This window comes from Echiichthys vipera (assembly GCF_963691815.1).
Source record: "Echiichthys vipera genome assembly, chromosome: 11".
Classification (NCBI taxonomy): Eukaryota; Metazoa; Chordata; class Actinopteri; order Perciformes; family Trachinidae; genus Echiichthys; species Echiichthys vipera.
Window position 1 is genome coordinate 5965192 of NC_139836.1, and position 15286 is coordinate 5980477.

The 15286-nt window shown below is 42.4% G+C and overlaps 1 protein-coding gene across 1 annotated transcript in view; it reads left to right on the forward strand.

Moving 5' to 3' along the window:
- The window catches only part of LOC310953933 (uncharacterized protein), a gene marked incomplete at both ends in the record, with an annotated part of 58143 nt that extends 43304 nt beyond the window's left edge, over positions 1-14839 (forward strand). Inside the window, one exon of the mRNA XM_083923198.1 lies at positions 14638-14839. Within this exon, the coding sequence (XP_083779324.1) occupies positions 14638-14839 (202 nt within the window). The remainder of the gene's footprint in view (positions 1-14637) is intronic.
- Between the last annotated feature and the right edge of the window lie 447 nt (positions 14840-15286).

Consider the following 15286-nt stretch of genomic DNA (forward strand, 5'->3'; position numbering starts at 1 on the left):
GTGTTCATTGTATCTTTGTGCTTTTTATTGGATACATAGATAGACATACAGTAGACTAGAGTGACAAGGACAATCATTGTTAAAGGAAGAGTTCAACATTTTGTGTTCTGCTGGGAGCCAGACCTTCGGCCAATGAAAAGAGGTAGTCTCGGTCCAGATCGAACTGAACCACGAGGATTGATCAACCTGCAATGTCCTCAAAATTGTAACTGAAATTCTGCATTGTAAGTGACCATTGCAGTGGATCCCGGAGAATCTAGCTCCATCCCAGCAGAGATTAATGGCCACATGGACCAACAGCCAGCAGAGAGGGCGATGTGAGAGGAAGCAAAAGTAAGGAGGCGGGCAGCAATCCAGGCTAGGCTAAGAGCCTAGCCATATAAATCTGATGTACCCAACGTCTTTTTCCCGATGCCCACTTACCAACCACTGCATGGATAACTGAGTTATGGTGATAATGGAGACCTAGCTGCAGGAAAACATCCCAGCAGGCCAAACTGTCTACTGTGCAGACCGCACAACCTACTCTGTATCGCATCGCCACCTACGCATCCTCTCTGCTGGGCCGTGGGTCTCCACACGCTCTGCTGAGTGAGTAATCTCCGCTGGAATGGAGCTAGACTCTATGAGGGGTCATGGTGGGGGACAGGGGATGTTCAGTGGTAAATTAAAGGTCAACAGTATATGCCACATATAAGTGGTATACGCATGAAAGCAGGGAACCTGAAGATTCATTGAGATGCTGTTTAGTTATTCCCCATCATTACACATTTGACATTTAGAGTGTATGAGGGTTTAGAACATTATGAAGGCCATTCCTGTGATCTGTTATGTTAAGTTGCAGCAATGTTAGGGTTGATACGATTTGTTACAATTACATTTAGCAATTTTTACCACTTGAGAATTGATCAACGTATTCAAAAATCCCTCCAAAATACCACATTACGACACATAGACATTGATGAACACCATAGAAAAATCCATGCTTTGATTTAGTATAAAAAAAATTGACATTCAGAGATTTCTGTAACAATATTATTTTTTGCAATTAGATGGTGAGCAGCTATGTTCTGGAAACTGCACAGAAACCCCCTCATTGTCAATACAAAGGAAACATGCAGGACTGTTTCATAGCCAAAATAGGAAGACACTGTCTGTGTAGAAGCAAAAGACATTTAGACAAATTAAGTGCAACATTTTTATTAAAGCCTTTCAAAATAAATGAATAAAAACTCCTGTACAGAGTTCTTACATACAGAGCTTGATGGTTAAGTAGAAAATTACTTTTAAAGAAACAAGGGACCCCTTAGAAAATGGCCATGACAGGTTTCCCTCACTAAAATTTAGCCTAACTTTGGAGTTTTATTTAGCCCACTTCCTGACAAGCTAGCATGGGAGATGAGATGGATTCCTTAGATTGTCTACTTTCATATGAAACATCACTCTAGTTTTAAAACTGTCATTTATGCTACAGGGACTCACTACAGCCTCTCGATGCACAAGTGGTATTAAAAGACAGGACGGGACAGGGCTTGCTGATTAGCAATGCTTATTTCAGTAGACATCGCTGCAACACAAGACATTGACGTTTTGACATGATGTCATAATTGTTACTTCTTCATTTAAAAATCTTGCACATTGCACCTTTAAGAACCCGACGGCTGACATTTGTGTGTTAAAGATGATTGCTCTCACTGCTCTGTGGCAGCACACACTGCTGCCCCATCAATAACATTACTTGCTGTGTGTGTGTGTGTGTGTGTGTGTGTGTGTGTGTGTGTGTGTGTGTGTGTGTGTGTGTGTGTGTGTGTGTGTTAAGCAGATCAGGCTTTCTATATTTATTTATTTTATTCAATTACAGCAGTAGTGTATGTGTTTTTCTCCGTATGTGTGTGTGTGCTCTGTATACAGTGAACAGATGGCTGGCTGACTGCCACAGGAAATGGTCCCCTATTATTTATTAGCTGGGGTGGCAGAGCATCAAACAAATTTGAATATGAACCACCCACGCAGCACTCACAAGCAGCATAATATTTCAAACCTGCTTTCCTATTTACCCATCACTTCTGCCTCTCTCTCTCACACACAGTAAAGGAGGTGACTTGCTTATAAAGGTGTAACGCTGTACTGCACACATATTCAAAATTTCTCCCTCTCACATACACACATACAGTATATTTTTTGCAGCTTCGCTCTGCAATGCAGCAGTGAGACTCCTCTGTCCCTGTTCCTTCATGACAGTCTGTGCTGGTGAGTCATCCCGTCTGCTTGTCTGTCTGTCTCTGTCTCACCCGACTGCTTTCACATATTTCATGATTAGTAGTAACTTGGTTACAGTAAAAGGCCTCCTGTTCTTCTTAGTCACTGAGAGTTGAGAGGAAATACAGGAGGGAGTGTTCTGACTTGGACAGGACGCCTGCAGGACTGCTTTATAGCCAAAATAGGAAGACGCTGTTGGCCGAGGAGCGAACAACGTTTAGACAAATCACCTGCACGATTTTTTATCAAAACCTAGGAGTTTGTTGTACCTTGATAAAAATAAATGAATGAACACTCCTGTACAAAGTTTTTATATAGTAATTGATGGTTCAGGAGAAAATTACCTTAAAAAAAAACCATGTTAAATTCAATTAAATTCAATTCAATTCAAAAAACTTTATTTGTCCCCGGGGGGCAATTCAGGGCACACAGAGCAGCAAATAACGACAGTGCAATTATACAAAAACATTTTAATCTAACAACAAGAATAAAGTGTAAAAGAAGAATAAGTGTCAGGATGTTAGTGTGTTAGTACAGGTAGAATAAGTGTCAGGATGTTAGTGTGTTAGTACAGGTTAGATACAGAGAACATCGTCGGCGTGAGATGTAGAAAGACATGCGTGTATCAGATGTAAGCAGACATGTGAACGGGTGTATATGATGTAAACAATGTAAACATGCAGTAGACTGTTAAAACAGGTATGAACAGAACTGTAGTGCAGAAAAGATATAAGTGGACAGTGATCGGATTCAGATGAGGTCAGACATGATACATATGTGTAATGAGCAGACGTAAACAGAACTATAGTGCAGTAATAGGGTATAAATATGTGTCCAGGGGAGGGTGTCAAGAGTGGGGAGGGGGATGGTCAGAGGGGTCAGGAGTTGAGGAGCTGGACAGCCCTGGGAATGAGGGTTTCTCTTCTCCTCTGTGTCCTGCAGCAGGTACAGCGAAGACGGCGTACTGAGGGGAGCCACTCAAACGCTGAGAAGAGAGCATGAGAGGGGTCCTGCATGATCCGACCAGCTAACCTGAGTGTCTGCTGCTCATGGATGGTCGACAGAGTTCTAACAGAAAGTCCAATGATCTTAGAGCAGACCGTGGCTATGCTCTGCAGGCGGTTTCTGTTCCGGAGGCTGGTGGAGTAGAACCAGCATGTGATGGAGAACGTGATGATGCTCTCGATGAAGGAGTAGTAAAAGGTCAGGAGGATGTTCTTGCTGACTCCAAAGGAATTGAGCTTCCTAAGGAGGTATTTCCGCTGCTGACATTTCCTGAGAATCTCCTCTGTGTGGGAGGAGAATTTCAGCAGGCTGTCGAAGATGGTGCCCAGGTACCTGTACTCCTCAACTGCTTCAACAGGCTTCCCGTGGATCACGGTGTTTGCTGATGCAGCCAGTTCCCTCTGCTTGTTGGAGAAGGTCACCACCATGTCTTTGGTTTTGTTGACATTCAGCTCCAGGCAGGAGCTGTCACACCACTCCACAAACTCCTGAAGAGCTGGTCCGTGGTGAAGAGATGGGCCTGACTGCAGAGACAGGAGGACGGTGTCGTCAGCTTACTTCACCAGATGACAGTTAGGCTGTGTGGTTCTGCGTCGGTGTAGAGGATGAAGAGCAGAGGTGAGAGCACACAGCCCTGAGGGGAGCCGGTTGAGGTGTGTTTGAGGTCGGAGAAGGTGCTGTTGACCAGGACTCTCTGTGAACCGTTGGTCAGGAAGTCCAGTATCCACAGGATTAGCTGTTGGTCCAGATGAAAGAGGGCTGAGAGTTTGTCAGCCAGGATGTGGGGCTGCATGGTGTTAAATGCAGAAGAGAAGTCTGCAAACAGGAGTCTGGCTGAGGTGTTGGGGCGCTCCAGGTGTTTGTGAACAGTGTCTATTATGAATGTTTTTGCATCATCGACGCCCCTGCCAGCTCGATAAGGGAATTGGAGCGGGTCCATCTGGGAGTGGGTTTCCCTGATGATGTGTTGTTTTATGATCCTCTCCATGGCCTTCATCACAAGAGAGGTGAGGGCCATCGGCCGGCGGTCATTCAGACATTTGACGGCGCTCTTCTTGGGGATGGGGATAACTGTTGAGTGTTTCCATTGCTGGGGGACTATGCTGCTGTCAATGGATCTTTGAAACAGGGTCTGAAACACGCCCCCTAGCTGCTCAGCACAGTGCTTCAGGACACGGCCGCTGATGTTGTCTGGGCCAGGTGAGCTGTTCTCCCTTGTCTTCCTGAGGGCTTTCACCACGTCCTCTGCGCTGAAGGTGAAGGCTGCTGAGTCACTGGGCTTGAGCTTGGACATCGCTTCTTCCAGCTGGGTGGTGTTGTCCTGCTCGAACCTTGTGTAGAAAGAGTTAAGGTCGTTGGGGAGAGATGAAGAGCTGCTGCCTGAAACCTGGATGGTTTTTGTGTTGCTGGCAGCAGTGTTCACAGCAGCCATGTTCTGGAGTCCCTGCCAGGCTGAGCGGAGGTTACCCTGTGTGAAGCACTCCTCCACTTTGTTCTTGTACTCCAGCTTGGCAGTTTTTATGGCATGCTTGAAAGGAAGGTTTCACCCAAAAATGTTGGTCTACGGTTCTGTTGGGAACACAGATTTGGTGTAGAATTACCAATTTTATTACCTTTTCAGAAGTGATGAAAAAAAAATCCATCAAAAATACCACATTAACTTGAGGAACACAATATAACAAATCCATGCAGTTGGATTTTTCTCTAAGATTTGCATTTTTGATTGGATGGTGAGCACTTCGGTTCTGAACACTACTTATTGTCAATATACCTAAAGCCATCCATCCTTTGAATGCTCCAGGTCTCTCGTTTGTGGTTGTAAACTTTCATGTGGCATTGATTATCCTTGAGATCACTACAGCTCATTTTTAAAAAAAACGACATGCTAATGTTATAGCTACTAGCTAGCCAGGTAGCATAACAGTCTGCTAACAGCTGGGAGATTCTGTCACTAACTGAACATTTAAGAAAAGCAAAGAGAGATGAGTGCTGAAGAAAGAGAGACTGGAGATGCAGACGAAGAGGAGCTTTGGTCTGCTGTCGGAAGTTTTTTAGTTTTAAAGAATCTGACATATCCACTGTTGCAACTGGTGGTGCTTACAGGGAGTGTACCTATGTTCCCCGGGTGTATCTGCTTGTATGTGATCGGGGAACATCGGACCATTTCTTATGAAACGGGTCTGATGTTCCCCGCTTGTCACAGAAAGTGTCCTATGTTCCCCGGTCTGTTATTTTTTCCACAATCAGTGCCGAATTCCCCGGCTAATAGGCTTAAGTAGACCCTAACTCTACTACCTAACCCTGACCCTAACCGTAACCCCTCACCGTAACACCTATCCCTGAAAAAATGCTGAATTAAATCAACGGAGGCAGAGGCTTACGCGACCGGGGAATATAGGACACAGGGAACATAGGGATGACCCTGTGCTAACACTGGCAACTTACTCCGTCACATCAACAGAAAACCTGTTAGAATACAAATAATGGTTCAGTCCTACTATTATGCAAAAGTATGGACATGACTGAATATACAATGATGTTTTCAATTGGTTTAAGAGTGGTTAAGCCTTCATGAGCCTTGAGGCTCATAAGTGACACAACGTTGTTCATGATTTATCATTGGGCTTTTGTGTACCAATCATACTAGTCATAGTCTCATGAAGGATCTTTTATTTTTGCAGATCACTGGGCACTGATCCATCAGGAAAGTAACAACTGTTCTATGATTGTTATTCCTCACATGTAGCATTAACATGAAGCATACTGATGGGTCAAGAACAGGGTCCATGGTTTGCCCTCAAGTCTTTTCCCAATTGGACGAGCATGGAAAACTTCCAGCATCCAGATCAAACACCCAGAAACATTTAAAATGGCTGCAGCAGCTCTGCTCTGCTCTGCTCCCTGCGGATGTCTGAGCTCCTGACCCTGTCTGTTGGGGGGAACCCAGGCAATCTGTGAGGGAAACTCATTTTGTCTGCTTGTATCTCAATCTTTTGGTCATGGCTTGATAAACTCTGAGTTGTGAAGTGTATTGTCCCTGAATTATTGCCCTTGCTAAATATGTAACAATATCAAAAGTGTATCTTACAGGTCTAACAGCTGCATAAAAAATGCTGGCATTGTGTTGGAGTCCTCCTTGTACTCTCTAAAATGTCATTAATTATGTGTTCATCTCGATGTTATTAATATGGAACTTTCTGTGGCTAGGATGGTGCATTATATGGCGCTAAAGAAGAAATTATCTTATCCTGGGCAAGAGCCAAGAAGATAAATACAATAATTTATGTAACTTATGTATTTGTATGTATGTACCTTTGGGGTTCTCCGGATCCACATTTCAATTGGACTTTAGATTTTGAGGTCATGGCTTGATTCAATTTTCAATTAAAAAAAAAAAGTTTCACCAAGGCCATGTGGTCAAATATGAATAATTCATTTGGATCACCAATCCTACATTTTTTTATTCATACATGTAAATATAGACACATACATATTTAGGGTAGTGAACAATAATATTCCTCTGATATGATTGTGCTACAATATACAAAACCATATCATACAATATGAGACCATACAGTACAGCAATGGTTTACAACCTATTTACCCCCTTTTGTTAATTTATGCATCATATTTCTTCCACTAATCATGCACCAAATGCAATTCCAACACACTCTCCATCCCAGATTTGGGAACCACTGCACTACAGTTTCTGGAAACTGATGAAACACAACACCATAAACAATATACACTGCAGATCAAAATTAGTTGTTTTCTATTGTTCATAATTTGATAGAATATCAGCTGTGTCTATATCACTGCTGTACTAGCATGTTTTTTTAAATAACCAAGGCACTTCAACAAAAACCTTTATTTTGTGAAAAAAATAGTGAGCAAAATTAGAGAACAGTAACCACTGTGTCAGAAGAGAAGATTTCAACAATGTTTTCTTCGGGCTGTAGGATTAAAAAATGAACATGAAGTGTAGAGGCCACAGCTTTGAATGACTTCAGCACATTTGTGCCCACAGGACATCACTAGTTTCTCACACTGCTCTGGTTTGATCTTGGTCCATTCTGACTCAGTCTCTCCCAGAGTTCACTAACTGGAGTGGGTTTCTTAGGGCGCGCTCACACTATCCTCCCGGACCGAGACCCGGACTTTAGGGTACTTGTCCCCCCTCCCTCTCCCCCCGCGCCCCAGCCCCGTTTGTACTCACACTACCAGGGCCTCGGCCAATACTTCTTGCTGTCCATACGCCTTCAAGCCGTAACACGTCACACGCATTGATCGCGTGTGTGTGGCTTTGTTTACAAATCTTTCCATAGACCTCGGAGTTTTTGTGCGTCTTGTCGACTGTTTTTGAATATTTTCATCCGACCAAATCTGCAGTAAACACTCCACCTCCGCATCACACCAACGTAAACCTTTCACCGCCATTGTTGTTGTTGTTAAATGTCCGCGCATGGTCCGTCCTTCTATTTACATGTCCGAACAGGCGCACATAACGCTACTGCCGTAGGGCTCGTGCTCGTGCTCGTGCGCCTACACGTGCGCACGCTCGTGCTCGTACATGTGCAAACGGCTCCGCTAAAGCCCACCTATTTCAAGCGGGCCGTGGAGGGCCAGCTGGCCCCAGTTGAGCGCGGAGCGGGTGCGCTCACACTACTTAAAGGTACTAGACTTTAGCTGAAAAACCGGTTTTGGCCGCGGCCAAAAGGATAGTGTGAGCACGCTGTTAGACTTTACTTTGTGTTCAAGGATTTTCCAGAGATTCTCTATGGGGTTTAGATCTGGACTCTGGGCTGGTCATTTCATTATCTTAATATTCTGAGCTTCAAGGAACTGCTTCACCTGTTTTACAGTGTCACAGGGGACATTGTCTTCCATGAAAATTGCAGCTGATTGGGAGACAACTGCAGTGAAGGAGGTTCACATAAACATTTGCATTCACTCACGCCATGAAGCTGTACAAGAGGCCCAACTCCTGCTGAAGAGAACATCCCTCAAACCATGAAACTTCCTCCTCCAAATTGAACTGACTTCTTTTCACAATTTGGGTTCAGTCTTTCCCCAGTCCGACGCCAAACACAAAGTTTCTCATCAGACCCAAGTAAACTGAACTTTAGCAATGTTATGTCATGGTTTGGGGGATGTTTTCTGCAGCAAGAGTTGTGCGTCTTGAACATCGACATGGCAGGGTGAATGCAAATGTTTCGGTGATCCTCCTTTGGAAACATGCAATAGCTTCACCTCAACTGTCTCCCAATAAGCCCACAATTTTATGCAAGACAATGCCCTTAGTTCCTTGAAACAAAGAATATTGTCCAGAGTCCAGATCTAAACCCCATAGAGAATCTCTGGAAAGTCCTTGGCAACAAAGTAATGTCTAAGAAACCCACTACAGTTAGTGTACTGTGGAAGAGCCTGAGTCAGAATGGACCCAGATCAAACAAGAGCAGTGTGAGAAACTAGTGATGTCCTGTGGGTGCAGATGTGCTGAAGTCATTCAAAGCTGTGGCCTCTACACTTCCTGTTCATTTTTGAATCCTAGAGAACTTTTTTTTCACAAAATAAAGGTTTTGTTGAAATGCCTCGGCTATTTAAAAAACATGCTATTACAGAATGGTATAGCCACAGCTGATATTCTATCAAATACTGAGCAATAAAAATAACAGTATTTCAGAATAAATCAAGTACTTTTAATTTTTTCTCTAATTTTGATCTCCAGTGAATAATAAGTCACCTTTCATGCAGTGTAATTTCCTTTGGTGATAAAAGGAAACCATGCATGTCAGTATGACAACCTGCAGTAGAATATAATATGATAATAATTCCATATTGCCACTGTTGGAAGAAAACCTCAGGTTCTGGATAGAATTTCATACTGTAAGCCCTACGTTTGTACTGTTAGGGGACAATGGCTTACAGTAAAATGTACCAAGTCTCATGTTCTGTTTTAATATTACATCCTTGTGCATTATGGTATACTGTATCTGTAATGAAATATGGCAGGCCAGCTGTCTGACTTAGAGTTTAATCAACTATATTCTACAAGCCAACAGTATGCAAGTCATGAGTTTGCTGGCCCTCCTACTGCCAGCCCTGAGGCTGAGGGCCTATTTTGGATTTTGGCATGGAGATCTGTAGAAGTGCAGTTTGATGTCATTTAAAAATCTCTCTTTGTTCTGAATGGGCAGTCATAAGTGAGCAATGGGCAGCGAGGCAGATAGTGGAGCTAAATGAAGGCATACTGTATATTCTGTGCACATTAGTCCCTTACATCACTGGCTCGCACGCACACACAGGCAGACACACACGCCTTTCTGCCTCATTGACCCTACTTGTTCTTACATAATTGTCTGCTGAGCCGTGAACAACTGCTGGCTAACATGTCCTCATCACGATGGAAACAGACCTCAACTCTCCTCCTAAGCCATGATGTGATTATCAGTGTTTCCACTGGTTTGGTCTCAGTTGCTTGGCTCTACTAATCCTGGATTGTGAAAACTCATTTCCTCCAAAAGTCACTGCAGGCCCTCTGCTCCAAGCGCTCACACAATCTGTCAAAAAAGAAACTGTTCTGACTTAGAGATGGTGCATATGCTTTGTCAGGAGGCATTCAAAAATGGAAATTAATGTGATTTTCTGGATATTTAATGATGGGATGCAAAATGGGGACATCACTTTGTATTATGCAATGTTTGAGATGATGTGCTCTTGTCCCTCATTATGTCTTCAGAGGGAGCAGTGAGTTATGATGCAGGACAGCCTTTCAGCTTTGGGCTTTTGGCTTTTTGTGTGATTGTGTGATTGTGTGTGTGTGTGTGTGTATGTGTGTGTGTGTGTGTGTGTCTGTGTGTGTGTGTGCGTGCGTGTGCGTGTGTGTGTGTGTGTGTGGGAAAGAGACAGTAGCTTGTAAGTTTGTGTCAGAAATGCACACTGACAAGCTGCAGTCTCTGCCACCAAATCAGTAGGACTCCAGTTTGTTCATTTGTGGATTAATTTGAACTTTCAGTTAGATTAAGAAGACATCAATTGATCAAAAAAAGATGACAAAAAGACAAGACCCAAAATCCTGTCTGACCACATGCTCAGACAAAGGGAAAATAAGTCCCTTTGTGAAGCAGCAAACATGGCCAACAGTCAGGTCACCCCTTCCCCCACACAGCTCACACCCAGGTGTGGACTTTCCATGAAGAATCAAGTGTCAGCTGCTTTTTGGTTAAGCTGACCCACTACCGATGACATCACCAGGTCTATAAAACTGGGAGAAAAACATTTTTCCCTCTCTTGTCTGTCTCTTGCCTATTCTCTTACTTCCTGACCCTCTCAGCACCCAGGACCAGCTGCCAGCTATCCCTAGGCCATGGCATGGCCTGAGTAGGACCATCGGCCAGGTTAACCACAACAGGAGTCACAAGGAGTTAACACTCAGATTTAAGAATGATCTTATTTCCTCTTTTGTTTAAGAGCAACACAAAAAGGATTTTCAGACCAACTTTCTTCGACCCAGTCACAAGGACCAGACACTGGCATCCAAGAGCCACAGCAACAAAACTTTTCCTCCCCCTATTCCATAGAATGGTAACTAAACTGCAACCGAGCATTAATTACATGGTATAAGACTTTACATGAACGGCTAAGAACAGGACTGTAACGATGTACGACAGATGTTTTAATGATGTTTATGGTTGTGATCGTGTTGATTAAGTTATTGATGTTTATGTTGGCAATGCCTCACACAGACACAAGGTTTGTGCATGCTTACTAACATTTTTTTTATAACTATGAATGTATCCAAACAGATTACACACATAACTTGGATTTGGCTTTTAAAACACTCATCAGTAACCTGAAAAAGTTCCCCTCATAAACATGAGCAGGGGTTGAATGGGAAAATGACGGAGTAAGTCTTCCTCCGGTACAGTAGGTGGCTCTCCACCAACATACACCTGGACTGAATACAGCTTTTTTTTCCAGTTAACCTAACAAAATCACAAACAGCCGACTTTTGTGAAGTCCTCCCTTGGTTTAAAGCTAACGCTCTATTATTGTTGTTTTTTCACGTTGTTTTTCGGTGCCGTCGATTACTGGTTTATTCTTTTTCCGGGGTCAAAGGCCACTGCTGCGGAGTGGGGAGCAGGCGCAAAATTGGGTCAAAATTCTCAGAATTTAACACAAGACAACAGCCCAAAACAAGTTCACAGCTATTTCAATGAAACAATGCCGTGCGTATCACTAAGTCACTACCCTGTCGCTAGCACAGTAACCTGTCAATCACAAGGTAGCTCCGCCCTAAAGCTATACTAAATGAATTAGGACTGCAGCTATTTTTTTTAGGAATCGAGTATTCTATCGATTAATTGAGAAATTGGTTAGGAAATGGTTATTAAAGCGCAATACTATATACAACATATCAAATAAGACAGGCTCTTAAAATGAAAGTTACTGTTTCCTTTTAAAAAAACATTTTATTTATTAGATTGCACATTCTGGGCTTTAATAAATAAAACTTTGACTATGCAAAAACAATTAAAAAAAACACATTAAATTTAAAATACATTTTAAAACACTAAACCAGGTAACAGGACATAATCTATTAATAATAAATGATACATAAACATTTCCTTCAGGTTGTTCAAATTAACATTTACAACTATAAGATCCTCAGGCAAAACATAAGCCTTTTTATTTTATGTGTGTATATTCAATTTAGTTTGATTGAAGTGAATTTGGTCAGTAGGTGTAGGACTGAGGTGATGTAAAGACTGATAAAAATAATTGGTATTGGCATCGGCCCAAAAATATCCATATCAGTCGTTCCCTAATGTTCGGATTCTGATGATAGAATTTAGCTCACAGTAATCCTGTGCCTAGCCTCACAGAGCTGCTAACATGACTGGAGACTCTCAGAGCTCTTATGTGTTTGATTGTTATGTTAAATTGCAGATAAATATTGGATTTGGCATTGGATGGGTATAAGGGGACCTTCAAAGACACTGTCCACAGGGGCCTCTTCACCCTCTAATTCATCCTTGTCTGTAGAACTAGAACATGGACATACACTACCCCTACCACCCCATGAGACAGAGAACTTCAGGCTCTTACTTAATTAGTTCTTCATTGAGATATAAATCCTGTTCAAGGCCAATCTTCATTCTAGTATCCCAGTGCTATAATCGGCACCCCCTGACAATAGAGGAAGCCACACTGAAGACTTACTGTATCATGAAGTAATGAGTTGAGCAATTACTGGCAACACACATTATCTTTAACTGGTATTGGAATCAAACAGAGTCTGGCTGTATATAAATGTAAGCTGTGACTTCCTAAGTTGCTCATGCTATCTGTATTTCTAGTTATTTGCATGAGCCTGTGTTAATATGTTAATCCTAACGTGGTGTACAGTATCTTGTCACTTGCCAATAATAAGCTTCTTTAATTAATTTAAAAATATCTGTTGTAACACAACATATGTCATATTTTAACATATTCTAGATGAACTGATAATGTCTTGTTACAGATTCACATGTGCAATGCAGTTTCTTTTGCTTAATTTTCTTGAAACCAATATCAGTGTGTTGGTAAAAGGCAGAACAAAAACACAAATAAGCTAAAGTACTGTATATTACAATAGTGTCCTGCTGCAGAGCTCCTGGACATTGTGACGTACTGTACGTGGGACCATGGGAGTTGTTGTCTTTATTGCAGACGAAAATGTATTTACGGACGAGCTAATGTATTGTTTCGTAACGTTAATTCACTTAATACCATTTCATTCTAACCAGTGTTTTCTCTTCGTGGTGGTATCCAGTGTAGCATGAAGCATGGTGGAATTAGCAAGCTAGCTAGCGTTAGTATTTTAGAAATTTTACACTCTCACAGTGTAGAAAGCACGTTGCTACTGCCAGATGAGAGACAACAGTGCTTATCTTATTTTCTGTAACCAAATATAGTATGAATTCATGGTGGAATTAGCATTTACCTAGCTAACCATGCATTTGCGATCCATCCATCAGCTCTCATTCCAGAAAAAGTCTACTTGCTGCAGGGTGAGACAGGGACAGGTGGTATGCTAGCTAGCTAACTTGCCAAAAATACCAGTAGATGGTGACCCATACAGCTGCTATCTGTAGAAGTTATACATCCAATTCTGTTATCCCTTGTCAAATGAATATCACTAAATACTTTATAATGAGTGAGATGAATGCGGATGCAACATTATAATGTTATTTTGTATCACATCCATGCCATAAGTAAGCGCAGCCACACGACCTTCACCAGTAACACCAAGGTTAACAATAAAACTTTGAAAGTCCCCCTCTACTCAAAAAGTATTTTTCTTCTTTTCATGTCCTTTAAAATGTCTGACACTGACTTGTATATGAGCAAATTTTGTCACTAGAGAGGTGTTTTCACATTCCTCTCCTGAAGGAGATGTCTGTGCACATCTCTGAGCTCTGAGATTCATCTTCTCTCACACACACACACACACACACACACACACACACACACACACACACACACACACACACACACACACACACACACACACACACACACACACACACACACACACACACACACAATCAATGAACCAGTCGGTCTAAAACACTGAAACACTATTTCAGGGGGGAACGACAGAACACCTGCAAAGAAACCTGAAACCTCCAGCTCAGAGCTGACTGTCAGTACAGAGAGAAAACACACTACCATCATAGCTACACTTACAAGACTACACTACACTTACCATTCTGATATGTCTGCTAGTTGCAGATTTTAGTGACTACAAGAATTCTCATCACCAAATGTCCTCCTGCAGTTTTAAAAGCCAGACCTTTTCAGGTGGCTTTCAGCTGTACTTTTTAGTGCACCGAAAATCACATTTTTAAAAGTTTTAAAAGACTGCGGAAAGTCTGTTTTTATTTCTGGACCTGTTTTTTCTTTCCCACGGTACAGAGTCTTTTAGCAAAACCCTCCATCTAAATTCCAGGATTCAGTCGGCCTGCAGGTCTCATAATATGTTTTTTATTGACAATTTTTAAATTGTTCTGGATCTGGGCTTCATTCTTCTAAAGCACATGTCTCAACTGACCCCTGTTCTAAAGGGATGGGAAATGTAGTCATCTTTGATTTAGACTTCACATTCATCACACTCAATAAAGTTGTTCAGTCCTGTTTCCTCTACATCAGAACCATCTCCAAAATAAAAAATACATTTCATCTATTTTATTTCATTTATTTTTTATTGTCTCTTTACAATTGTTTTACCTTATCATCTGTTAATTTTATTTTTATTCATTATTAGTTGTTTTTACTGTTAGTTAAAAGTGTCCTATCTTTTATCTGGTAAACTTGTTTATACTGTATCAGTGGCGGCTGCTGGTCTTTCAAGGAGGGGATGCTCATTTTTCAAGGAACGGGCTGCAAATCCTCTGCAACCAACCTCCACAGGGAAACACCTTGCTCTCCAGCCAGCCAGCTGACAGTCGCTGACCAGTCCTGCGTACTTGGAGAGCTTCCTCTCAAAGGCTTCTTCCAAGCGATCTTCCCACGGGACTGTCAGCTCCAGTAGCACTGCTTGTTTGATGGATTCCGACACAAGGACAATGTCTGGTCGCAGGGTGGTAACTGCAATATGGCTGGGGAACTAAAGCTGTCTTTCAAGGTCCACCAACAACTGCCAGTCTCTTGCAGACGTCAGGATGCCTGCAGATGATGTTCTTCTGGCTGTGGTGGGCTTGTCCCCAGGTCTGACAAAGGCGATGGTTTCATTGGAGGGGCGGAACTGTTTAGCCCATGCCAGTCCTGCGGTGGTAGCTTCCACGATGGTCTTAAGGACTTGGTCATGCCTCCACCTGTACCGTCCATCTCCAAGTGCCCTTGTACAGCAACTGAGTATGTGTTCCAGGGTTCCTCGCTTGGAGCACAGTGGGCATGCTGGTGTCTCTGCTATGCCCCATGTGTGCAGATTTGAGGGGCTTGGGAGCACATCATAAACTGCCTGGATGAGGAATTTGAT